This window comes from Hyla sarda, chromosome 2 (assembly GCF_029499605.1).
Source record: "Hyla sarda isolate aHylSar1 chromosome 2, aHylSar1.hap1, whole genome shotgun sequence".
NCBI classification, from domain to species: domain Eukaryota; kingdom Metazoa; phylum Chordata; class Amphibia; order Anura; family Hylidae; genus Hyla; species Hyla sarda.
Window position 1 is genome coordinate 1,949,632 of NC_079190.1, and position 25,530 is coordinate 1,975,161.

General features: G+C 45.9%; 1 protein-coding gene across 2 annotated transcripts in view; it reads right to left on the reverse strand.

Annotated features, from left to right (window-relative positions):
* LOC130358153 (zinc finger protein 436-like) overlaps positions 1–25,530 on the reverse strand; it is a 334,942-nt gene that overhangs the window by 276,440 nt on the left and 32,972 nt on the right. Inside the window, exons 1-9 of one of the 2 annotated variants that reach the window (XM_056560992.1) lie at positions 12,345–12,426; positions 11,791–11,882; positions 11,427–11,537; positions 11,150–11,320; positions 10,943–11,072; positions 10,728–10,825; positions 1,375–1,485; positions 1,098–1,268; positions 894–1,020 (exon numbers count right to left, since the gene is read on the reverse strand). In XM_056560992.1, coding sequence (XP_056416967.1) covers positions 894–1,020; positions 1,098–1,268; positions 1,375–1,485; positions 10,728–10,825; positions 10,943–11,072; positions 11,150–11,320; positions 11,427–11,537; positions 11,791–11,882; positions 12,345–12,396 — 1,063 coding nt within the window. In that variant the 5' untranslated portion in view covers positions 12,397–12,426. Of the gene's footprint in view, positions 1–893; positions 1,021–1,097; positions 1,269–1,374; positions 1,486–10,727; positions 10,826–10,942; positions 11,073–11,149; positions 11,321–11,426; positions 11,538–11,790; positions 11,883–12,344; positions 12,427–25,530 lie in introns of those variants that run through there. The other variant, XM_056560991.1, reaches the window with a different exon arrangement.

Here is a 25,530-nt window from a genome sequence, read left to right on the forward strand (position 1 = left end):
GCCAAGATTTTAGCAGTAATAGTAGGGCCCAACCCTATGTGATGCAGGGTTTGTGCCAGGGAGGACCAAGATATCCGATCAAAGGCTTCAAGGGAAAGGATCATCATGGGCACCTTACAAGATTGTGCATATTGCATGAGATCTAGAGTTTTGATTGTATTATCCCTGGCTTCCCTCCCTGTCACAAACCCCACCTGATTAAGGGGTATTAAAGTGGGAAGGATCGTGTTGAGTCGATTGGCTAACAGTGTGGAGTAAACTCTTAGGTCTACATTCAGCAGGGAGATGGGCCTATAGCTGAAGCAGGAACTCAGGTCTTTTCCGGGCTTCAGAATAACAACATGAGCCATAGTGGCCGCAGGTGGTATGGGACTAGTGTGGGAGACAGAGTTGAAAGAAATAGGAAGCCGGTGTTGCGATCAGGTGATCGCATGGTGTGAGAACACGCGATCACCTGATCACAACACTGGCTTCCTATTTCTCCTGGCTATAGGCCATACCGCACCTGCCTCCGCAGCAATCTATAGATATTTGATGAAGATCCAGTGTTTGGATCGAAACGTCATATATATTCTGTTAGATTGCAATATTGCGGAATAAAATCTCTAAAATACAAATACGGGTGCCAAATTTATTTCTACGTTTGATGAAGGATTGGGATCCTATTCGAGCACCACTAACTTATACAGAGAGTGCCATATTTTTATTTATACAGTATACAGACCTCACCATGACCCCAGTGCCCCCTGTACCCACAGTAATGGACAATAAGTCTTCTTACCTTGTGATGTATAGAGCCCAGGTGTATATATCCTGTACATGGAGTATACAGACCTCACCATGACCCCAGTGCCCCCTGTACCCACAGTAATAGACAATAAGTCTCTTCTTACCTTGTGATGTTGGGGGCCGGTGATCCCCCATCATGACTATGTCCTGGTACAGATCCTTGTGTCCTTCTACATACTCCCACTCCTCCATGGAGAAATAGACAGTGACGTCCTGACACCTTATAGGAACCTGACACACACAATGATACAGTCATCAGCAGAGCCCTCCCTTATTGTACAATGTCCCAGCATTCCCAGCAGTGTCACCTCTCCAGTCAGCAGCTCAGTCATCCTGGTGGTCAGTTCTAGGATCTTCTGCTCATGTATCAGTGAATGAGGTGGAGGATCCTCGGGGGTGGGGCTCTGGGTGGTGCCCGATCCTCCTGACACACGGGGGGTCACACACTCACCAGACCACTTCTTCACTACTGTGTAATCCTGTGTATGGTGAGACACTGATCACTACAGACATTCTAAGAATCCGCCCCCTTTCCAGTCATTTCCGGGATTATTTCTAGGGATAAGACGTCATGTGACCTCTCACCTCTCCGGTTATCAGGTGGATTATCTCTAGGGTGAGGTGTAATATCCTGGCAGCCATGTGCTTTCTGGCCTTCTCCATCCTTGTTGGGTCATTGGTGAAGAGGACCATGGCCTATCAGATAAAACATTTGGTTACATGTACAGTATTTCCCATAAGTGAGTTCACTCCACATATCCTGCTTAATACAGGGCAGGCTAATTGGGGAGCACATACGGTGTCTTGAAGCTTTCAGTGTGTGGAGTATGGCGGGAGTTTGCAGTGACAGAGGTGCAGCGGTAGGCTTGTGATGTGGAGTCAGCCAGGTAACTGTAAGGCCCTGTCTGCGGTACGTGCAGGAAGGGGGGCTCTTCGGTGGATAGCAGCCCTCCGATTGGGGTCGTTATTTCACCCGTGAGAAGGTAGATGGCATCTGTAAGCACCAGTCTGTTCAGCAGTGCCAGCTGATGTTGTCTTTGGCGGCAGAGGTAGTTAGTGCGAGGCTGCTGTGTATGTGGGATACTATGTCTGGCTGGCAGGGGTATCGTGGGAGGTTGCATGGATTGTTGGATACTAATACATTTGCAAGGCCAAATCATGTTACAATGAAGGGGGCTTATGGGATGTTGCGGGATGGGTGCAGGTTTCTGGGTTACTGAGAGGGTATGGTTGGAAGCTCTTGGGGACGGAAATTTTCTTGCAACCATGTTGGCTGGCCATATGTTGAAGCCGTCTAACCTCTTGGGTGGTCTATGTGTCTGTTACATTCACAGGTTGTGTCTTCATCCAAGATTGTTTAGGCAATATTAGTTCTGTCAGGTAGGTATTTTCTCTGTTAAGCCTCCTGAGGGTCACACGGGACGGGAATGTTGGGTTAGGACACAGTTAGGTTCCTATTTGTCTTGCAGGAGGACTAACAATTCCATCTGGTATGGTTTCTTCTTATTCACGTTACAAGTGGGTGCCTGGTTAGGTACTTTATTTTAGTTTTTTCTTTCCTAGGTTGTGGCTATTTTCTATTATTAAACGAAAGTGTTGAAAGACATTTTTGGTCAGATGTATGTATCTCTGTAGGATACATGTTTTGGGAAGCTTCCTATTTTGCAGTTTGTACCAGATGATTTGGAGGGTAGGTTACTTACAATGGTAGCACAAAGCAGCGTCACAGTTTGGGGTTCCTAGAGTGGTGTTCGGACAGTTTTTAGTGCCGTGGTTTTCTTTAGGACAGAGTTGAAGCTGGCACTCTGGGGTAGTAGTTATGGTGATTACCAGGCATTGGGGTTTTGCCTGTGTTATAGGTAAGTATGACCAGGGCTGGTTTTACCAGGAAGGTTATTTGCAAATGTTACGTTATGTAGTTCAGGCTTGATGTTTACATGAGGCCTGTCACGGCTACTTAATAAGGTACACGGGCTGCTTAATTTCGTTCTCGGTTCAGGCACGTTGGTTACTGTGGGTCCTGGTACCTCTACAGGCACACTGCTTGCTCAAAGACCTGTCATGGCTACAGGCACAATGGTAACGGAAGTCATGTCACGTCTACAGGCACACTGGCTGCGCAAAGACCTGTCACGTATACAAGCAGAGGGGTTACGGAAAGTCCTGTCAAGTCTACGGGTACAATGGCTTTGCAACTACAGGCAAAATGGTTACCTAAGGTCCTGGCATTACATAGATAATTAAGGGCACCATTTGTTGCAGGCATAGTGGTTTTATGAGAGCCACTATGCCTTGGCACTTATTTTGTGTAGTTCCAGGTTGGTTTCTGGGTGCTGGTCACTGGCGACTGACATCTGGTGTATGTATCCAGGATTACTTCTGTTAGGCTTCCCGGTTAGGGTCCCATACAGGTAACATCACGAGTGTCGGTTTTCCGTGGGTTTAGAGCGGTATATACATACTAATTTTGCTTTTATCAGCTCCCTGTTAAGGGGTTCTTGCAGGTAGCCATGTCTCATGCCTCAGTTATTGAACCATCTCTCTCAGTGGCGGAATCCCCCCCCCCCCTCCCTGCAGACTTCAGAACACGGTAGTTTGGCATCCTACTGCAATTGGATCATCCCGAACATTCCAGCACGCTCCGCAGAAGATGGGTCCCATTCCCAACAACAGCAAAAAGGTGGAGCTGTATCGGTTACTGATGTCTGAGGTTCCAGGGACCAGTTAAGAATCAGTCACTATGTAGACAATCCAGATGTCATTGACACCTGTACGCCATGATTAATAATATGGCTTCCTCAATGACAGAGTTCCAGTCCAGGTTGGATTTGATCGAAACTAGAAGGGCAGAGTGTGTCTACCGTGGCGGAACCAGCTGCCTCCACACCTCAGGTGGTGGTCTCAGGTACGACAGCTGTAGTACATAATGTACTGCCGGCTCATTTTATCCCTCATAATATTTACAAAGATATACTGGATGGCAAGGATATGAATCTGGCTTCACTGCTTTTCGCATCTCAGGACATGACAAACCATTGCATACGATGAAGTATTGGTACTGAGGAGTAAGGATGCCAGATTTGAACATTCCAGAATTTGTGCTGCTCCTTCAGGCCAGAAAGGAGGGAAGAGCTTGACACCTATCTTTACGAATTCGCGGAACTGGCCTTTAAAGGGGTACTCTGCTGCTCAACATTTGGAACAAACTGTTCCGAACGCTGGAGCCAGTGCCAGGAGCTTGTGACATAATAGCCCCACCCCCTCAATACATCACACCCCACCCCCTTAATGCAAGTCTATGGGAGGATGCGTGACGTTGTCACGCCTCCTCCCATAGACTTGCATTGAGGGGGCGGGGCGTGAAATCATGAGGGGCGGGGCTATGACTTCACGAGTTGCCGGCTCCAGCATTCGGAACAGTTTGTTCCAAACGCTGATCAGCGGAGTACTCCTTTAAGTATGGTGGCCCACAAACTGGGCGGTCATTGATACAGAACTTTTTTGTAGACATTTTGGGGGCCTGGGAGCTCCAACATGTTCCTTGGTGTAGCTATGTTAATATGCCTTCTACCTCTAGCAGCGGCCAAGTACAATGGGCAGGCAGAGTTCTTTCCAGAAGTGGGGCAGCACTGTTGATAAGTTGGGCAGGCCAGTTAAGTATTTGGGCAGATCATAGATTTGCAATAATTACAACTGGTCCATGTGTAACTAGCCAGTGTAGGCTCCTGCACATACGTTCCATGTGTTTTAGGGCACAGCCTAAGACAGCTTCTTCCCAGAAAGGGCCTGAATCACTAGGCATAGAGGCCACGGAGACTTTAGCTAGGAGGTTGTAGGGGTATCTCAACATGAAATGGGGTCAGGTGGCTGATCACAGGTCACTAAGGGTTTCCACACGAGCTTAGTGGCCATTGGTCAGGTTACTCACGAATTTAAAAATCTTCTGTAGATTCTGACTGTAGATCCTATTTATGGAAATTGTATGGAGTAAAATGGAGGGATCTGTATTATTTTGCCGTCAGGTTGACCTTCGGATCATAAAGCAGTCCCTGGTTATTTGACCAGTTTGCTCAGGTGCCTCACTAGATTTTGGTTCAGCTAACAGGTTGTCAGCATGTTATACATTACCTGGATGACTTTCTCCTTTTATAACCCCCGGAATGGTCCCATGGAAGTTGGGGCTCATATATGGATGTTTAACAAATTAAAAGGGTACTCCGGTGGAAATTTTTTTTTTTCATATCAACTGTCTCCAGAAAGTTAAACAGACTTGTAAATTACTTCTATTAAAATATCATAACCCTTCCTGTGCTTATCAGCTGCTGTATGCTCCAGATGAAGTTGTGTAGTTCTTTCCAGTCTGACCACAGTGCTCTCTGCGGACACCTCTGTCCATATCCAGAACTGTCCAGAGTAAATCCCTATAGCAAACCTCTCCTGCTCTGGACAGTTCCTGACATGGACAGAGGTGTCGGCAGAGAGCACTGTGGTCAGACTGGAAAGAACTACACAACTTCCTCTGTAGTATACAGCAGCTGAGTATTGAAAGGGTTTAGATGACTTCTACCACAATGCACTAACTAAGTTAACAGTCCCTAGACTGGACAGCCCTTTCCCCCGTCCTACTCCATTTGAGCTTTTGTGCAAAAGGGGTACATCGACACGGGGCCTCATATCGGAAATTTATACCATCTTAAATACGCCTACAGATACGACTACTATGCAACATTCCTATATGGCAAAATGGGAGGCTTACTTGGGAACCCCTATTTCTCCTGTCACCTGGAGGACGATTTGGACACAAACGGCGAAAGCCTCTTCATGCATTGCTCATAAAGAAACACAATATAAACTTCTGTTCCACTGGTATCATACCCCTGTGGTTCTTAAACGATTCTATCCAGATGTGTCCTCCAGCTGCTGGAGATGCCAAGCTAGTTTAGGTACATTGCCTCATATCTTTTGGGAATGTCCATCACTTTTGGCTAGAAGTACAATCTTTAGTACGGTCAGTTATTAATAGATTAATTCTGTTCCACCCTTTAACATACCTCCTCAACCTCCCTTCCAAGGGCATGCAGGGAAATGAAACTAGACTATTTTATTATATTTTAATTGCAGCCAAGGGCTTAATTGCTCAACGTTGGAATTCTACGGATATACCTACCTTACAACATCTGAAGAACAAAATATCGTTAATCAGAACAATGGAATATCTCTCAGCGGCGACAGATAATCTCTTACCAAAGTTTTATGAAATTTGGGAGTCTTGGGATAAATTCTTGGAATCGGAAACAATACTGTGAGATATGGGAGCTGGGGCTCGGGCCTGCGCGGGCCTATTCTTTTCTCTTTCCTTCTCTTTACTCGCCTCTATTGTTTGTATCTCCCTCTAACCATTCCTCATCTGTCTTGTGATCCTCTCTATTTATCATATTTTCTGACTTTGCATGTCGAACATTCTCGACTGTTTTCCAAGGTCTCACTTTGATCTCACCTGATGGTTTGCTTTATAATCCCCAAAACCGTCAAAAGCAACTACTTTCAATGGTGATGATATCACTCAATTTATGTAATTTATAATTGCCTCCTTATTTTTGCTTTCCATTACTGTTCTTAATTCAGAATAATCTTTTCCATGCCGCTTGACTTATTTATAAACCTGAGACCTCCTTTTTACTCAGATTTGACGGTTGGACACGTGATGATGAGGCCCCCCTGTAGTCTACTACTCAATACCTCTTATTCTTTCCCCTCAATACTCTTCCTTCTCCTTTTTTATTTATTGTCCTTATTTTTTACTGTTATTTTCCTGTTGATATGATTTTTGTATAACTGTTTCCCTTTGTTATGGAAATTTAAAAAATTGTGAAAATAAACAATTATAAAAAAAAAACTTAATAGAAGTCATTTACAAATCTGTATAATTTTCTGGCACCAGTTGATTTGAAAAAAAAAAAAACAATAGTTTTCCGCCGGAGTAGCCCTTTAACCTGTTGGGGACGGAGGGCGTACCTGTATGCCCTCTGCCCACTCCCTTTCTATAACGCAGGGCCACAACGGCTGGGACCCGTGGCTAATAGCGCGCAGCACTGATCATGGTGCCGCGCGCTATTAGCCCTTTAGGCGCGGTGTTCAAAGTTGAACGCCACGTCTAAAGTGAAAGTAAACTAATGCCGGTTAGCTCAGGGGGCTGTTCGGGTTCGCGTTGGCGAAATCACAGCATCCCGAACAGCTGTAGGACAAAAGGAGGGTCCCTACCTTCCTCCTCGCTGTCTGATCGCCGAATGACTGCTCAGTGCCTGAGATCCAGGCATGAGCAGTCAAGCGGCAGAATCATTGATCAATGGTTTCCTATGAGAAACCATTGATCAATGTAAAAGATCAGTGTGTGCAGTGTTATAGTCCCCTATGGGATAACAATGATAAATGTAAATGATTAGTGTGTGCAGTGTTATGGTCTCCTATGGGATAACAATGATCAGTGTAAGATCAGTGTGTGCAGTGTTATAGTCTCCTATGGGATAACAATGATCAATGTAAAAGATCAGTGTGTGCAGTGTTATAGTCCCCCATGGGATAACAATGATCAGTGTAAGAGATAAGTGTGTGCAGTGTTATAGTCTCCTATGGGATAACAATGATCAGTGTAAGAGATCAGTGTGTGCAGTGTTATAGGTCCCTATGGGATAACAATGATCAGTGTGTGCAGTGTTATAGTCTCCTATGGGATAACAATGATCAGTATAGGAGATCAGTGTGTGCAGTGTTATAGGTCCCTATGGGATAACAATGATCAGTGTGTTCAGTGTCATAGTCTCCTATGGGAGCTATAACACTGCAAATAAAAAGTGAAAAATAAAAGTGAATAAAGATCATTTAACACCTCCCCTAATAAAAGTTAGAATCACCCCCCGTTTCCCAAACTGTGTAAATAAATCTAAACATATGTGATATCGCCGCGTGCGGAAATGTCTGAATTATAAAACTATATAGTTAATTAAACCGCATGGTCAATGGCGTACGCGCAAAAAAATTCCAAAGTACAAAATGGCGTATTTATGCTCACTTTTTACACCATGAAAAGATGAATAAAAAGCGATCAAAAAGTCTGATCACTAAAAAATAGTACCGCTAAAAACTTCAGATCACAGCGCAAAAAATGAGCCCTCATACCGCCCCATACGCAGAAAAATAAAAAAGTTATAGGGGTCAGAAGATGACAATTTTAAACATATACATTTTCCTGCATGTAGTTATGATTTTTTCCAGAAGACAAAATCAAACCGATATAAGTAGGGTATCATTTTAATCGTATGAACCTACAGAATAATAAGGTGTCACTTTTACCAAAAAAGGAACTGCGTAGAAACGGAAGCCCCCAAAAGTTACAAAATGGCGTTTTTCTTCAATTTTGTCGCACAATGATTTTTTTTCCCGTTTCGTCGTAGATTTTGGGGTAAAATGACTGATGTCATTACAAAGAAGAATTGGAGGTGCAAAAAATAAGCCATTATATGGATTTTTAGGTGGAAAATGTAAAGGGTTATGATTTTTAAAAGGTAAGGAGGAAAAAACGAAAGTGCAAAAACGGAAAAACCCTTCCATCCCCAAAGGGTTAAGAGTTCCAATTTTGGAGAAGAAGGTGAAAGGTCCCTTTCCTTGCAGTCTCTTCTGGGCATGCTTAATTTTGCTGTTTGTAGAGCGTTTGCATCCAGATTGCTAGCGTTAGGTCTCACAGCCCCATAACAGGATAGCCCCTGCATTTGGACAGGGATTCCCTGGACGATTTATTTATTCGGGACGGTTTTCTTTAGAACTGGAACATAATTTCATTTGTTATTTCATATTCTGATGAGGTCATCAGGAACTTTTTCAGACGCTCCCTCTCTTGGGGTCCGGTGCAATTTTCAATAGTCACTGGTTGGCGGGATCATGGCCAAAGGTAGTTGGTGGTCCACAAGGTTTCTCTAGTACAGCCGCTTTATTTGAGTTTTTTCCTTTGGTGGCAGCGGCATAAGCATGGGTTGGTCGGTGGTCTAGGAGAATAGTTCTATTAGTTAAAGATAATGCTGCCACAGTGGACATAGTCAACAAGGGTCCAGGTTGACTATTCAAGGGGAATAATGAGGTTTGTTAGAAGGCTAGCCTGGTTGTCGCTGAGGCATTACTCCTGTATTGATGGTGTAAACAATGTGGCCGCCGATGCTTTATCCCATTTATATTTTGATCTTTCCTTTCAGGTCATTCTAGGCGCAGACATAGTCACAACCCCTGGGCCACCGTTCAGTTTTCTGGTAATAAAGTGATTAATTTGTCTATAGCCAAAAACGTAATAAATAAATCATTGTCCAGAACACGATGAAGACGTATTTTACGGCGTGGAAGTTGTTTGTGCAGTTTCGACTCTTGCGGGTAGATGGAGACATTATTCCTGACCTATTAAGCTTTATTGCTCATACCACCATTAGGTTGTACCTAGTGGGCATCGAGTGTTATTTAGTGTTAGAAGACCCATCTCGGTCCATCTAGGGTTCCGGTCACTGGTGATGCTTTTTGGGGGTAGTCTGGATACATAACAAACCTTTAAAGGGGTATCAAAAGGATAGGGGATAAGATGTCTGATCGCGGGGGTCCAGCCGCTGGGGAACCCAGCGATCTCCCTGCTGCAACCGGCATTCGTTTAGAACGTCGGGTGCAGCGCCAGAGGCTTGTGATGTCACGGGCGTGCCTTGCTCATGGTGTCACGGACACGCCCCCTCAATGCAAGTCTATGGGAGGGGGCGTGACGTCCGTCACGCCCCCTCCAATAGACTTGCATTGAGGGGGCGTGGCCGCGATGTCACAGGCGAGGCGTGACCGTGATGTTATGAGCCTCTGCCCCGTATTGTCAATCATCCGGAATGGAGCGAAGTTCTCTCTGTGCACCGGATTTCTGGGGTGCCGCAGCTGACCCCCGGGATCAGACATCTTCTAACCTATCCTAGTTTTGATAGCAGCTATGTATATAGCATTTTAATTTTTTTTTTTAGGGGAAATTCACAGAATTAAGCTAAGTCACCTTTTCTGGTGAAAAAACTGTGTGGTGTTCAGTCTGGGTTTGTGTCGCTCTTCTTCACTTCCTCCAAGAATCTATTAGCAGCGACAGGCCGCCAATGGTGCCCGGTCCGAGTGCTAGGAGAGTTCGCCTTTATTTATTGGACTCACCCCTAGAATCCCCGCTGATACCTTTTGCCTTTTAAGCCTTTCCAACCACAGCCGTACTTTAGTAAAAGGAGTCTAGGTTTCGAACCAGGGGCTTTTTTCCGGAAATTCTTTAAGAATTGGAGAAGTGTCATGAGCGACTAAACACAACTTCCCGGCTTACATCATTAAAATAATGGGTTGTTGGAGTTCGGCCTGGTTTACTAGTTATGTGCCGAACCCTTGTCTGGCATTGTAATGTTGTTATTCTTTGAATAAATTATCTTAATTCTTAAGTGTATGGTTTGTGCCTTCTTTAGGTCTACCCTCATATCCTCAGCGGCGGTTTGGGCACAACTCCTGTCACTTGTTAGGTTGGGGTTTATCGGGTGGTGGCTAGTTCTTGGCCACGATCACAAATATATATATATATATACACACAGTATCTCCCATAAATGAGTCCACTCCATGTACATGTGTGTATATATATATACACACACACACACACACACACACACATATATATACACACACACACACACACACACACACACTGTATGTCTGGTTCCTTCTCTATTATTATGTGTAAGATATTAGTGAATAAAAAGCCTGAGAATCCTTCCATGTGTCATCACCAATATGGCCGAGATGAACGATCGGCTCCACTACATAGAGCGTCTGGAGGGGGGGGGGGGGGGGGTTAGTAGAAGCTTCATGACATCAATCTATAGAGGATTTACAGAAATCTCATCTACCTGGTGATCCGGGGGGACATTCTGCGTCTCCTCTGGACAATCCTGGGGATATAGAGGACGGGGACATCTCTCTGGTGGATTCCTCTGACTGGACCAATCTATAGGAAATATACAGAGTGACTGAATACATTGTATATGTGATGATCACATGATGGGGGGGGTCTAGGGGACCCTCACCCCTGGTCTCCTCTACAATCAGGAAGGTCTCCTCTTACCCAGTGGTGATGTTGGGAGCCGGTGATCCCCCATCATGACTATGTCCTGGTACAGATCCTTGTGTCCTTCTATATACTCCCACTCCTCCATGGAGAAATAGACAGTGACGTCCTGACACCTTATAGGAACCTGACACACACAATGATACAGTCATCAGCAGAGCCCTCCCTTATTGTATAATGTCCCAGCATTCCCAGCAGTGTCACCTCTCCAGTCAGCAGCTCAGTGATCCTGGTTGTCAGTTCTAGGATCTTCTGCTCATGTATCAGTGAATGAGGTGGAGGATCCTCGGGGGTGGGGCTCTGGGTGGTGCCCGATCCTCCTGACACACGGGGGGTCACACACTCACCAGACCACTTCTTCACTACTGTGTAATCCTGTGTATGGTGAGACACTGATCACTACAGACATTCTAAGAATCCGCCCCCTTTCCAGTCATTTCCGGGATTATTTCTAGGGATAAGACGTCATGTGACCTCTCACCTCTCCGGTTATCAGGTGGATTATCTCTAGGGTGAGGTGTAATATCCTGGCAGCCATGTGCTTTCTGGCCTTCTCCATCCTTGTTGGGTCATTGGTGAAGAGGACCATGGCCTTCAGAGAAAACGTTTGGTTACATGTCTGTCTGGTTCCTTCTCTATTACTCTGTGTAAGATATTAGTGACTATAAAGCCGGAGAATCCTTCCATGTGTCATCACCAATATGGCGGACATGAATGGTCGGCTCCATTGTGGTTATAGGGAGGTGTAATCTGATCTCTCAGTGCAGCATTATAGAAGAATATAGACAAGTCATCAAACCATAGAAAGATATCTGTGATCTGTGATATTTATAAGTGATACTCACTGTCCTGGAGGAGACGCACCGGACCTTCTGGCCTTCACTGGACACGTGGCCCCGGGATGTGACAGTAAAGGGGTCCTCTGTATAACACTCACCTAGACCAGAAGTCCCAAAGTCATAAGGCGATTCTGTTCAGCCATAGAAACCAATGGGGTTCACTGCTCTTGGTAACAATATAAGGCGGCGCCCGTTATCGGAGGAATGCGAAAGGGTAAGAATAATGGCAGAAACCTAATGTAACCTACCTGACTGCATTGTGCTAGGAGGATGAAGCTATATAATGTAATACAAACTATATATATACACTATGGGGGAGATTTATCAGAACATGTCCAGAGGAAAAGTTGCTGAGTTGCCCATAGAAACCAATCAGATCACTGCTTTCATTTTTATTAAGGCCTCTGAAAGAAGCGATCTGATTGGTTGCTATGGGCAACTCAGCAACTTTTCCTCTGGACGGGTTCTGATAAATCTCCCCCCATAGATATATATATATATAATACAAACAATATATATATAATATAACAATTATATAATTCTCTCTTCTCACCACCGACCTCTCTGAATACAGAAGATTCCAGGTGTCTTAAGGACCTTCAGTGATGTCATGTGATCAGTCACATGGGTGGGAGGAGTCAGGCTCCAGGCTGCACAGTAGTGGGGATTAAAGGACCTTTGGTGATGTCACGATCATGTGATCAGTCATATGGGTGGGAGGAGTCAGGCTACAACCTACATAAGACACGAATGACCCTCGAACGTTTCATCAATCCTCTCTATAGAACTATTTATATATGACCAATAGCGCCCCCGAGTGGTGACAATTATATAATTATACAGACATCATTTATTATACATTTCATCAATCCTCTCTATAGAACTATTTATATATATGACCAATAGCGCCCCCGAGTGGTGACAATTATATAATTATAGAGACATCATTTATTATACATTTCATCAATCCTCTCTCTATAGAACTATTTATATATGACCCAATAGCGCCCCCGAGTGGTGACAATTATATAATTATAGAGACATCATTTATTATACATTTCATCAATCCTCTCTATAGAACTATTTATATATGACCCAATAGCGCCCCCGAGTGGTGACAATTATATCATTATAGAGACATCATTTATTATACATTTCATCAATCCTCTCTATAGAACTATTTATATATGACCCAATAGCGCCCCCGAGTGGTGACAATTATATAATTATAGAGACATCATTTATTATACATTTCATCAATCCTCTCTATAGAACTATTTATATATGACCAATAGCGCCCCCGAGTGGTGACAATTATATAATTATAGAGACATCATTTATTATACATTTCATCAATCCTCTCTCTATAGAACTATTTATATATGACCCAATAGCGCCCCCGAGTGGTGACAATTATATAATTATAGAGATATCATTTATTATACATTTCCTTTATTATAGATGACACTATGACATAACTTCCCTCATTGTATATATATATACCCGCTCTGAACTCCTCATTGTCCCCACAACTCTCTGCATGAACTTTTTGGGCTCCTCGCTCCCCTCCGTATATCCACCATGACGCCATACCGTATATCAATAACAGGTGCAGGTATACATACAGCGATCCGGTCGGCATGGCTCGGACGTAGGTATGTTACACTTGACAGGTAACAATTGTTAGCCCCTTCCATAAACTTGCATTGAGGGGGCGAGGCGTGAGGTCATGAGGGGCGTAGCCGTGACATCATGACCCCCGCAACCCACACCCAGCGTTCGGAAGAAAATGTTTCGGTGCTGGGGCAGTGGAGTACTTCTGCCCTAAGACATCTTATCACCTATCCAAAGGATGTCTGATCGCGGGGGTCCCGCACCCACCTGTCTCAGTCGCACGAAGCGACAATCGCTCCGTGTCTGAAGCCTCACAACCACGGGGCCGGAGTATCATCACGCCCCTCCCATAGACTTGAATTGAGGGGTCGGGGCGTAAGGTCACAAGGGGGCAGAGCCGTGACGTCACAACACTCCGGCCCCATGGTCGCGAGGCTTCAGACACTGAGCGATTGTCGCCTCGTGCAGCTGACACAGGTGGGTGCTGCAAGAGAGATTGTGGGGGTCCCCAGCAGCGGGCCCTTTGGATAGGGGATAAGATGTATTAGGGCCGGAGTACCCCTTTAAAGCACTGCTTGTATGTGTTTAATTATGTGTATTAGTTTGCCTGATTTTTAACTTACGTCTTGGTATCCCCTCCCTTGTGGCCGTCATCCAGGAAGAAGGTATATAGTGGATGGGCTAGCCTGGGAAAGGGAGGGTCTGTAGAAGCGCAAATCTCGCGCAAAACAATTGTTACCTTTCAAGTGTAGCACAATGGCGTCCGAGCCATACCGAGTGCCATTCTTAATTTCTATTAACGGGTGGACACTCCAAGGGTTAACTGTCCTTACACAACTCCTCCCCATAGCTAGTGCTATCCTTCTGCGTTACAGTAGGGGGGGGGGGAGGGGGGAAGCAAAGACATAGATGAGGAATAGTAGACAAGGAGGACAGCCGACTCTTTTTCCTCCTCATGAGAAGACCTTGGTTGAGTGGATGTATAATAGGTAGGTTGGGACCCAGTATGAGCCACGCTCCCTGATGAAGCTTATTAGAAGCAAAATGTGTGTTGGGGTCAGACGCTCTCGTAATCGGATATGTTTGAATGTACATCTTACATTTGCAGCTGTCAGGATTCGGCCGGCTGGAGGTGGATCCTCTGTGTCAGAGAGGGATTGGCGTGGACCGTGCCGGCGGACCGGTTCTATGTTGCTACTGGTATTTACCAGAGCCCGCCGCAAAGCGGGATGGTCTTGCAGCGGCGGTAGCAACCAGGTCGTATCCACCGACAACGGCTCAACCTCTCTGACTGCTGAAGATAAGCGCGGTACAAGGGAGTAGACAAGAGCAAGGTCGGACGTAGCAGAAGGTCAGGGCAGGCAGCAAGGATCGTAGTCAGGGGCAACGGCAAGAGGTCAGGAACACTGTCTTGGCATACACAAGGAACGCTTTCTCAAGGCACAATGGCAACAAGATCCGGCAAGGAAGTTAAGGGGAAGTGAGGTTAAATAGACAGGGAGCAGGTGCAGGCTAATTAGACAGATTGGGCCAGGCACCAATCATTGGTGCACTGGCCCTTTAAATCTTAAAGAGCCGGCGCACGCGCCCTAGGGAGCGGGGCCGCGCGCGCCGGGACAGCACAGACGGGGAACGAGTCTGGTAAGTGGGCCGGGATGCGAATCGCGAGCGGGCTCGTCCCGCATCGCGGATCGCATCACGGCTAGGGACATTATCGCAGCGCTCCCGGTCAGCAGGTCTGACCGGGGCGCTGCGAACAGGAGAACGCTGTGAGCGCTCTGGGGAGGAGCGGGAACCCGGAGCGCTCGACGTAACAGCAGCTTTCTTCTATTTCTTCGTAGACTCATCTTTTTTATCTGTGCCCCATTAACAACCCTGATGTTGACATATGTCCACCTTATCATGCAGTTTTCTTTCCTCCTGGTGATTATATGTTTTTTCTATAGTGGTGGGTTGGGTGCTGTTGTTTTATGATTGTTTGTTTTTGGTTTTATTGATATGGTATCTTGTTGCCTTGTGTTTTTGGTGGTAAGAGCTCGAATGACTTAACCAGTCCACAAGGGCCGTACTATCCTGTGACACCACACAACTTCTGACACACAGTGAGAACTCTGGACAGCTGACGGGGCTGCTACTACCATCAGGCACCTGGCTGCTGTTGCTGCTACCTGTACTGGTGCTGGTACTGTCACGCAACATTAGTGGCAGAGGACATGGCAGGGAAGCTCTATCCTCTACCCCGTCCAACAATTCCTTCACCAGACAAATTTTTTATTAGGATAACTTTCTGGGCTGATCTTTCTCTCACCTAATAGTCAACTTTAACAACTGTGTTGTTACCTTTCAACCAGGTAAATACAATGGCCCTCATTTACTAAAGTCCAACCAACTCTTTTTCTCAGGTTATTGCGCCTAAATTTTAGTCGCAACATCTGTGCGACTATTTATGCGACCAAACTTTAGTCGCACAACCGACACTTTTAATTTTTAATTATTTTTTTCTTGCCAAATACAAACATCAAGCAATTAAACAATTACATTCATAATTACCTTAAAAACATCGTATTAGTTTTTTTTATACATTCCCCCCCCCCTTATCCCTCTACTACCTTCAACCCCCCCATCCCTTCTATCTTCTAACTTCCACCCCCCCTTCTAACCCTATCCCCTCCCTCCCTCTCCCATCATCAGCCTGGTACCCTTACATATGATACTATTCGTATTTTATATCCATCTTTCCCATTCTTTTGTGTTTGCTACCCTTTTCTTTTTACCTATATAGTATATTTCCTCAGATTTTCTAACTTTATCTATTGTGGACAACCATTCGTTTATGTGAGGTATCCGTGGAGAAAACCAATTCCTGAGGATAATTATCCTATCCAATCCTAATAATTTATGAGTTAGTGTTGTCTTCCCCTCAATTTCTAGCCCCAGCAATATCGTAGTCAAGCTATGTTTTAGGTTCATTTCTAGATTTTTTTCCAACTTCCCTAGAACTTGTCCCCAAAACCCCTGAATCTTTCCACACTTCCATAACATATGTTCTATTTCTGCATCTTCCCTTTGACATCTAGGGCACTTCAATTCTGATCTTAAAGGAGTACTCCGGAGCGCTGGTACTTAAAAAAAAAGTTTACCTCATCTGATAGCTCTTTCAAAGACCTTTCCAACAATACCTCATTTGTCAAATTTGGCCCAGCCATTCTCTTGTAATTGTAGCAGTAAGCAGCCATGTCATAAAGACTACATTTCCCATGACTCCCTGCGCCAGCTTCCTGTTAGCTGCTGCTCTCTCCCCCTCCTCTCCCCCTCCAGGAAATTATAATAAATTATAATAAAGTAACGCCCACAGCTCCTTCCCTCCTTCCATGTGCCCACTAGCGCAGTGTTTCCCAACCAGGGAGACCACTGTCTTACACATGTATCCATGTTACAGCAGGGCTATAGAGTTTGGGGTGACCCCACAAAGCTGCTTCACTACAGACTCCCTAAAGTTAAAGGGGCTCCCCCATTACAACACACACTAGATATAATGCATTCCTGCAAACAGTGCCCATGCTGCCCCCAGTTCTGCAAAGTAACTCACTGCTCCTTGCACTGGGCACCCCAACCCCAGAGAGTAGTGCCCCCCAGGGTCCAGGCTGTGCCCCCTCCTCACCTGGCACACCTGCCGCTTCTCCCCTGCAGGGGGCTCCTCTCTCTCCCCCTCACACACAACTAGTGAAAGTTTTGCCGGTGGCCGAGCATGCTGCCAGTGCCGCCCTCCCCCGGTCTGTAGTGTCACTCACCCCGGAGACTGAGGGATGATGCGCGCCGCTCTGCCCTGCTGTCACCACTGCCTCCACTTGTGGCTCCTCCGCCGTCCTCCTCCTCCCGGACCCCGAGTCCGCGCAGCTGTAATGCCGGAGAACACACAGGCGCACCCCCGAGACCTGAGGCTTCCGGGCCGCGCGGGGCGGATCATATACTGGGGGAGAGGGCGAGATCAACGGCTAAAGGGAGGCACAGGGTATAGGGAGAGCAGGGGGTGCTGGAGCGGTGTACAGTATATAGAAGTACATTCTATGTAGCGCAGGCGCAGCACTACGCAAATAGCGTAGGGCTAACGTAGGCAGCAATAGGAGCCTAGCATTAGCCCTACGCTATTTGCATAGTACGGCGCATGCGCAGAATAAATTTACTTTGGGGGAGTAGCCGACTCCGGGCTGGGAGGCCGGCGCAGCCCGCAGTGACTCATGGGAGCGATGAGTCACCGGGCGAAGATGGCAGCGGATCAAGAAGAAATACAGGTCTAGCGTCATCAGAAGACCCAGCTTCCGGACGGAGAGAAAAGCGAGGAGAAGACCGGGAAGAAGACGACATGGACAACGTGAGTATATTAGAATGTTATATAACTTTGCCTCATGCTACAATTCCCCTATAAAAGGTTAGCTCCGGAGCACTCCTTTAACCTCTTCAGGACACAGGGCATATGGATACGCCCTGCATTCCGAGTCCTTAGGGACCGAGGGCGTATCCATACGCCCGTGGGAAATCCGGTCCCCACCGCTAGCCGGTTGGGGACCGGAGCTGGATACCTGCTGAAATCATTCAGCAGGCACCCTGGCACATTGCCCAGGGGGGTCCTGAGACCCCCCATGTTGGCGATCGGAGAAAATTGCATATCAATTCAGACATGCGATTTTCTCCAATTCCGGGTGATCGGGTCTCTGGTGACCCGATCACCCGGAAAATAGGGCTGATCGGAGTTGTCAGCAACACCCCCGATCAGTCTAAAGGATAGGAGTGAGGTCGCAAAGCTGCGATCTACTCCTATCCCCTGCCATTACTCAGAACGGAGTTCTGACCAATGGCATAGCAGGACAGGGGGTTGCCATGGCAACCCCCCGTTCTGCCCGCCCCTGGATGTCGAGGGGCTCTGGAAAGAAGATGGAGGCCGTACCTGCAGGAGAAGATGCCTGGGGACCTGGGATCTTCGCTGGAGCCTGCTGGATCCTGGCTCAGGTAGGGAATCGACAGTGGGGGGGGGGGATTGAAAGTGAAAGTAAATCGATCTTTACTGTGACAACCACTAGGGGGGCCAAACTGCAACTCCCAGCATGCCCAGACAGCCAAAGGCTGTCTGGGCATGCTGGGAGTTGTAGTTTTGCAACATCTGGAGGGTCACAGTTTGGAGACCACTGTTACAGTGGTGCCCAAACAGTAGCCCTCCAGATGTTGCCAAACTACAACCTTGACTGCCCAGGCATGCTGGGAGTTGTAGTTCTGTAACATCTGTCCCTTCAGATTTAGCAATTTTCATGACATTTTTGAAAGTTGCTGCTCTACTTTGAAGCCCTCTAATTTTTTCAAAAAGCAAAAGTATCTCCATTTTATGATGCCAACATAAGGTAAACATATTGTGTTTGTGAAGAAAAATAAAATTTATTGGGAATATCCATTTTCCTTACAAGCAGAGAGCTTCAAAGTTAGAAAAATGCTAAATTTTCAAAATTTTCATGAAATTTGGGGATTTTTCACCAAAAAAGGATGCAATTAACGCCGAAAATTTACCACCAAAATAAAGTAGAATATGTCACGAAAAAACAATCTCAGAATCAGAATATTCGGTAAAAGCGTTTTCGCGTTATTAATTCGTAACGTGACTGTGGTCAGAATTGCAAAAAAGGGCTCAGTCCTTAAGGTGAAAAAGGGCTGCGTCCTTAAGGGGTTAATCCCATTTTAAATAGTCGTAGAGGGGTGTACTGTATTTTATGTATTAATTTCACTAGTGATATTTTAGGATTTTTACTGAGTGTAGAGTTATCAATATTCTTAAAGATTTCATACCACTTCTTTTCCTCCATTCTCCCTATTTCTATTTCCCATTTACCGCTAATTATCGTCGTATTATTTGATACTCTATGATTAATCATAATTATATAAATCTTACTCATCCTTCCCTTATCTTGACATCGGTTATCCATCAACATGTCAAACAACGCGTGGTTTTCAATCGCCCACCTAGGGTTATTTTTTTCCGCCCCTTTAACCTGTTGATAGGAAAATCTATGTATGCCTTCTAATTTGTATTATATTCAAAGTGTTTTTATTGGGTTTTCCAAGTTTTAAACACAATTACAGCAACTACAATAAGTAATAAAGAAAAATAACGATAAACAAGAATTTAGAAACATTGAAAAGGATATTATAAATCCAGAAATAATGAAGTACACAGATATCACCCTTGCGCCCGTTACTTCACAGCCTTGGAATATTGATTACTGCAAGTAATCGTAAGTCCAGTCCGACTATTCTGTAACTGTATACACAAAAGTGTTATATCTTCATATCGTTGCTACTGGCTTTGAGGCATGAATAAGGTATAATTTAGGAGTCATAATCCAGAATTTAGAATTTCCTTCAAATTTGTATCTGGAGGATAATTCATTCCAGGGGCGGAGGCATTTATTGGTTACTATTTGTTCTACTTTGGAAATTCCATTTGCCTCCCAATTCACATATTCTTTCAATTTATATACCTCTGGGAAATACATATTGCCCCAAATTTTTGAGAATCCCAGACTACCCACTATCCCGGTTATTCTCCTTGCCACTTTCCAAACCTTATTAATCATTGTAAAGAAAAGAGTGTTCCCAATTTTGCTTTCTAAATCTCTTTTCCCTTCTAATATTTCCCATATAGAGGCGTTTTCCCGTCCCATTACGTTCAGGAAGGCATTGATCATCCCGTCCTCTGAGCGAAGCATATTTAATTGTGATGCAAGGTAGTACAACTCAAAATTGGGTATACCCATCCCCCCTAGTTTAACTGGTGGGTTAATCCTGTGCTGTTTAATCCTAACCTGTTTTCGTCCCCAAATTAATCCATTTGTGCATCTCTCTATTTCTTCAAAGTATTTCTCTGGGATCCAGGTTGGGGCTGCTCTGAGGGGATGAAGTAACATTGGGAACACAACACTTTTTAATAGAATCACACGATCCGCAGAGGCTAATGGGAGTCTATTCCATATGATGATCTGACTTTGAATCTTTGATATAATATTTCTTGTAATTTTAATACCTAAATATTCCATCACTTCGTTAGATCTAAAGGGTGAGTTATCATCTGACAACGCGTTACTTTGACTACCCAACGGGAGGATACCTGACTTGGACCAGTTAATTTTAAATTTTCCATATTCTTCCATCATCTCTCTTATTATCTTTATTTTGTCAGCGGGATCTTTAACAAAAAGTAACACGTCATCCGCGTAAAGTAAAATTCTTTCCCCTGGGCCCCTAATCCCAAATCCTTCAAATTTGTCAGTAATTCTAATGGCCTGTGCCAATGGTTCTATTGCTCTGGCGAAAAGGGAAGGCGATAATGGGCATCCTTGCCTAGTACCTCTTTCAAGGGTAAAGCTCGATGACATTATTCCGTTTATTTTTATTCTAGCTGTAGGGGCTTGATATATTACATTTATGGCTCTCTTTAATAACTCCCCCAAATTCATCTCCTCAATCACCTTTCCTAGATAGCCCCACTCCACCCTGTCAAACGCCTTATTGGCGTCCAGTGACAGGACAGGGGCCCGTCTGTACCCATTTGCATGTTCAGGAAGGTTCTCTGGATGTTGCTATAGATATTTCTTCCTTGTATAAAACCTCTCTGATCTTCTTTAACTATATCTTTAATCACTTTCTGCAACCGGAGTGCCCAAATTTTGGCAAACAATTTATAATCAGTATTAAGCAGTGATATTGGGCGGTAGGAGCCTATTTCTTTCTCATCCTTGCCCTTCTTTGGAATGAGTACAATACAGGCTTCTGCCATTGATGGGGATAACTTCCCCGACACTAAGGATTCATTACATATTTCCAAAAGATATGGCAATAATGTGGCTCCAAAAACTCTATATATTTCAAATAGCATTCCGTCACTCCCGCGTGCAGAATTTCCTGAACATGATTTCAGTGCCCTATTTAATTCCTCTATGTTAATTTCCCTGTTTAATTCCTGTTTTTGTTCCTCCGAAATCTTTGGAAGTTTTAATGTTCTTAAATATTTTTCTATATCAGAATCTGACTGCTTAACTGTTACGCCGAGCGCTCCGGGTCCCAGCTCCTCCCCGGAGCGCTCGCAGTGTTCTCTCATTCACAGCGCCCCGGTCAGACCTGCTGACCGGGTGCGCTGCGATATTACTCCCAGCCGGGATGCGATTCGCGATGCGGGACGCGCCCGCTCGCGATGCGCATCTCGGCTCCCGTACCTGACCCGTTCCCAGTCTGTGTTGTCCCGGCGCGCGCGCGCCGGGTCTCTGCCATTTAAAGGGCCGCTGCGCCACTGATTGGCGCAGCAGGCCTAATCAGCATTCTCACCTGTGCACTCCCTACTTATACCTCACTTCCCCTGCACTCCCTCGCCGGATCTTGTTGCCATTGTGCCAGTGAAAGCGTTCCCTTGTGTGTTCCTAGCCTGTGTTCCAGACCTCCTGCCATTGCCCCTGACTACGATCCTTGCTGCCTGCCCTGACCTTCTGCTACGTCCGACTTTGCTCTTGTCTACTCCCTTGTATCAGAGAGGTTGAGCCGTTGCTGGTGGATACGACCTGGTTGCTACCGCCGCTGCAAAACCATCCCGCTTTGCGGCGGGCTCTGGTGAATACCAGTAGCAACTTAGAACCGGTCCACCAGCACGGTCCACGCCAATCCCTCTCTGGCACAGAGGATCCACCTCCTGCCAGCCAAATCGTGACAGTAGATCCGGCCATGGATCCCGCTGAAGTCCCACTGCCAGTCGTCGCCGACCTCACCACGGTAGTCGCCCAGCAGTCGCAACAGATAGCGCAACAAGGTCACCAGCTGTCTCAACTGACCGTGATGCTACAGCAGCTATTACCACAGCTCCAGCAACAATCTCCTCCGCCAGCTCCTGCACCTCCTCCGCAGCGAGTGGCCGCTTCCGGCTTACGATTATCCTTGCCGGATAAATTTGATGGGGACTCAAAGTTTTGCCGTGGCTTTCTTTCGCAATGTTCCCTGCACTTGAAGATGATGTCGGACCAGTTTCCAACTGAAAGGTCTAAGGTGGCTTTCGTAGTCAGCCTTCTGTCTGGGAAAGCTCTGTCATGGGCCACACCGCTCTGGGACCGCAATGACCCTGTCACTGCCTCTGTACACTCCTTCTTCACGGAGATCCGAAGTGTCTTTGAGGAACCTGCCCGAGCCTCTTCTGCTGAGACTGCCCTGCTGAACCTGGTCCAGGGTAATTCTTCTGTTGGCGAGTACGCCATACAATTCCGTACTCTTGCTTCTGAACTATCCTGGAATAATGAGGCCCTCTGCGCGACCTTTAAAAAAGGCCTATCCAGCAACATTAAAGATGTGCTGGCCGCACGAGAAATTCCTGCTAACCTGCATGAACTTATTCATCTTGCCACCCGCATTGACATGCGTTTTTCCGAAAGGCGTCAGGAGCTCCGCCAGGATATGGACTTTGTTCGCACGAGGCGGTTTCTCTCCCCGGCTCCTCTCTCCTCTGATCCTCTGCCTGTTCCTGAACAGCCTTGGTCACAGATTGGTATGGACTTTATTACGGACTTGCCCTCATCCCGTGGCAACACAGTTGTTTGGGTGGTCGTTGATCGATTTTCCAAGATGGCACATTTTATTCCTCTTCCTGGTCTTCCTTCAGCGCCTCAGTTGGCAAAGCAATTTCTTGTACACATTTTTCGCCTTCACGGTTTGCCCACGCATATCGTCTCAGATAGAGGCGTCCAATTCGTGTCTAAATTCTGGAGGGCCCTCTGTAAACAGCTCAAGATCAAATTAAACTTCTCTTCTTCTTATCATCCCCAATCCAATGGGCAAGTAGAAAGAGTTAATCAGGTCCTGGGTGACTATTTACGGCATTTTGTTTCCTCCCGCCAGGATGACTGGGCAGATCTTCTACCATGGGCCGAATTCTCATACAACTTCAGAGTCTCCGAATCTTCTGCTAAATCCCCATTTTTCGTGGTGTACGGCCATCACCCTCTTCCTCCCCTCCCTACTCCCTTGCCCTCTGGTTTGCCCGCTGTGGATGAAGTGACTCGTGATCTTTCCACCATATGGAAAGAGACCCAAAATTCTCTTTTACAGGCTTCATCCCGGATGAAAAGATTTGCTGATAAAAAAAGAAGAACTCCCCCCATTTTTGCTCCCGGAGACAAGGTATGGCTCTCCGCTAAATATGTCCGCTTTCGTGACCCCAGTTACAAACTGGGACCACGCTATCTTGGCCCTTTCAAAATCTTGTGCCAGATCAACCCTGTCTCTTACAAACTCCTTCTTCCTCCTTCTCTCCGTATTCCCAATGCCTTCCATGTCTCTCTCCTTAAACCACTCATCCTTAACCGCTTCTCTCCCAAAGTTGTTTCTCCCACTCCAGTTTCCGGATCTTCTGACGTCTTTTCTGTGAAGGAGATTCTAGCATCCAAGACGGTCAGAGGTAAAAGATTCTTCTTGGTCGACTGGGAGAATTGCGGCCCTGAGGAGAGATCCTGGGAACCTGAGGACAACATCCTGGGCAAAAGTCTTATCCTCAGGTTCTCAGGCTCCAAGAAGAGGGGGAGACCCAAGGGGGGGGGGTACTGTTACGCCGAGCGCTCCGGGTCCCCGCTCCTCCCCGGAGCGCTCGCAGCGTTCTCTTATTCGCAGCGCCCCGGTCAGACCTGCTGACCGGGTGCGCTGCGATATTACTCCCAGCCGGGATGCGATTCGCGATGCGGGACGCGCCCGCTCGCGATGCGCATCTCGGCTCCCGTACCTGACCCGTTCCCCGTCTGTGTTGTCCCGGCGCGCGCGGCCCCGCTCCTTAGGGCGCGCGCGCGCCGGGTCTCTGCCATTTAAAGGGCCGCTGCGCCACTGATTGGCGCAGCAGGCCTAATCAGCATTCTCACCTGTGCACTCCCTACTTATACCTCACTTCCCCTGCACTCCCTCGCCGGATCTTGTTGCCATTGTGCCAGTGAAAGCGTTCCCTTGTGTGTTCCTAGCCTGTGTTCCAGACCTCCTGCCGTTGCCCCTGACTACGATCCTTGCTGCCTGCCCTGACCTTCTGCTACGTCCGACTTTGCTCTTGTCTACTCCCTTGTACCGCGCCTATCTTCAGCAGTCAGAGAGGTTGAGCCGTTGCTGGTGGATACGACCTGGTTGCTACCGCCGCTGCAAGACCATCCCGCTTTGCGGCGGGCTCTGGTGAATACCAGTAGCAACTTAGAACCGGTCCACCAGCACGGTCCACGCCAATCCCTCTCTGGCACAGAGGATCCACCTCCTGCCAGCCGAATCGTGACATTAACCTCACTCTTGTATAGTTCTTTATAACATTTTAAAATACTTTGTTCTATTTCCTCTTTATTGTATAACAATTTGTTATTCTTATCTTTTATTACTTTTATCTCTTTGTTTGTTCTCTGGTTTTTAATTATACCCATGAGCCACTTGTTAGTTTTCCCCCCTTCCACATATTGTTTTTGACCCTTAAAAAAAGAGCGTTCTGTGCTTTCTCTAAAGTATAATCTTTATATCTATTTTGTGCATACATTAATTTGTCCCAATCGTTAGGTTCCCTTGTTTGTGTTTTCTATCTCTTTAACCCCTTAAGGACCGGAGGTTTTTCCGTTTTTGCATTTTCGTTTTTTGCTCCTTGCCTTTAAAAAATCATAACTCTTTCAAATTTACACCTAAAAATCCATATGATGGCTTATTTTTTGCGCCACCAATTCTACTTTGTAATGACGTCAGTCATTTTGCCCAAAAATCTATGGTGAAGCGGGAAAAAAAATCATTGTGCGACAAAATTGAAAAAAACAAACGCTGTTTTGTAACTTTTGGGGGCTTCCGTTTCTACGTAGTACATTTTTCGGTAAAAATGACACCTGATATGTATTCTGTAGGTCCATACGATTAAAATGATACCCTACTTATATAGGTTTGATTTTGTCGGACTTCTGGAAAAAATCATAACTACATGCAGGAAAATTAATACGTTTAAAATTGTCATCTTCTGACCCCTATAACTTTTTTATTTTTCCGTGTATGGGGCGGTGTGAGCACTCATTTTTTGCGCCGTGATCTGAAGTTTTTAACAGTACCATTTTTGTA